Source organism: Eimeria mitis, genomic scaffold (assembly GCF_000499745.2).
Source record: "Eimeria mitis Houghton genomic scaffold, Emh_scaff5590, whole genome shotgun sequence".
Taxonomy (NCBI): Eukaryota; Apicomplexa; class Conoidasida; order Eucoccidiorida; family Eimeriidae; genus Eimeria; species Eimeria mitis.
This window is the reverse complement of record NW_013573860.1, coordinates 2,143-2,656: the sequence shown is the minus strand read 5'-3', so window position 1 is coordinate 2,656 and position 514 is coordinate 2,143. Positions and strand designations below refer to the sequence as shown.

The window sequence follows — 514 nt, the reverse complement described above, 5'->3', positions numbered from 1 at the left end:
GGGGCCCGGATGCTGCTGACCTGTACGCTGCAGCTCAAAGGTTTGCTGCAGCAGCTTCATTGCTGCCTCCCCCCAGTCTCCTTCTGCTGCTGTGTCCTTTCGCTGCTGCTGCTGCTGCTGCTGCTGCTGCTGCTGCGTTTGGTTCTTTTTCTTTGCCCTTCTGGACAGCAGCAGCAGCTCCTGCTGCTGCTTCTGCAGCGCCTCCTCCCTCAACTTGCTGCTGCTGTCTATCGTTTCCTGCTGCTGCTGCTGCTGCTGCTGCTGCAACTCACCGTCGGCCGACGGGTGCTCTGGGCCCCTGCAGCAGTCATCAGGGGGTACACCCGCATCAAGCCCCTCTTGCTGCTGCTGCGCGGTCGCTGCTGCTGCTGTAGCTGGCGTTGCTGCAGTTGCTGCTGCTGCTGCTGCTGCTGCTGCTGCTCCGTGCGTCTCTCGCTTGCTCCAGAAGCGTAGTCTCCCAGCCCAGCTCCTGGGCTGCAGCTGCACAGCTGCGGGGTCAATGCTACAGCTGTTG

General features: G+C 62.5%; 1 protein-coding gene across 1 annotated transcript in view; it reads right to left on the bottom strand.

Moving 5' to 3' along the window:
• The window catches only part of EMH_0082980 (uncharacterized protein), a gene marked incomplete at both ends in the record, with an annotated part of 3,329 nt that overhangs the window by 724 nt on the left and 2,091 nt on the right, over positions 1–514 (bottom strand). Inside the window, one exon of the mRNA XM_013500595.1 lies at positions 273–508. Coding sequence (XP_013356049.1) covers positions 273–508 — 236 coding nt within the window. The remainder of the gene's footprint in view (positions 1–272; positions 509–514) is intronic.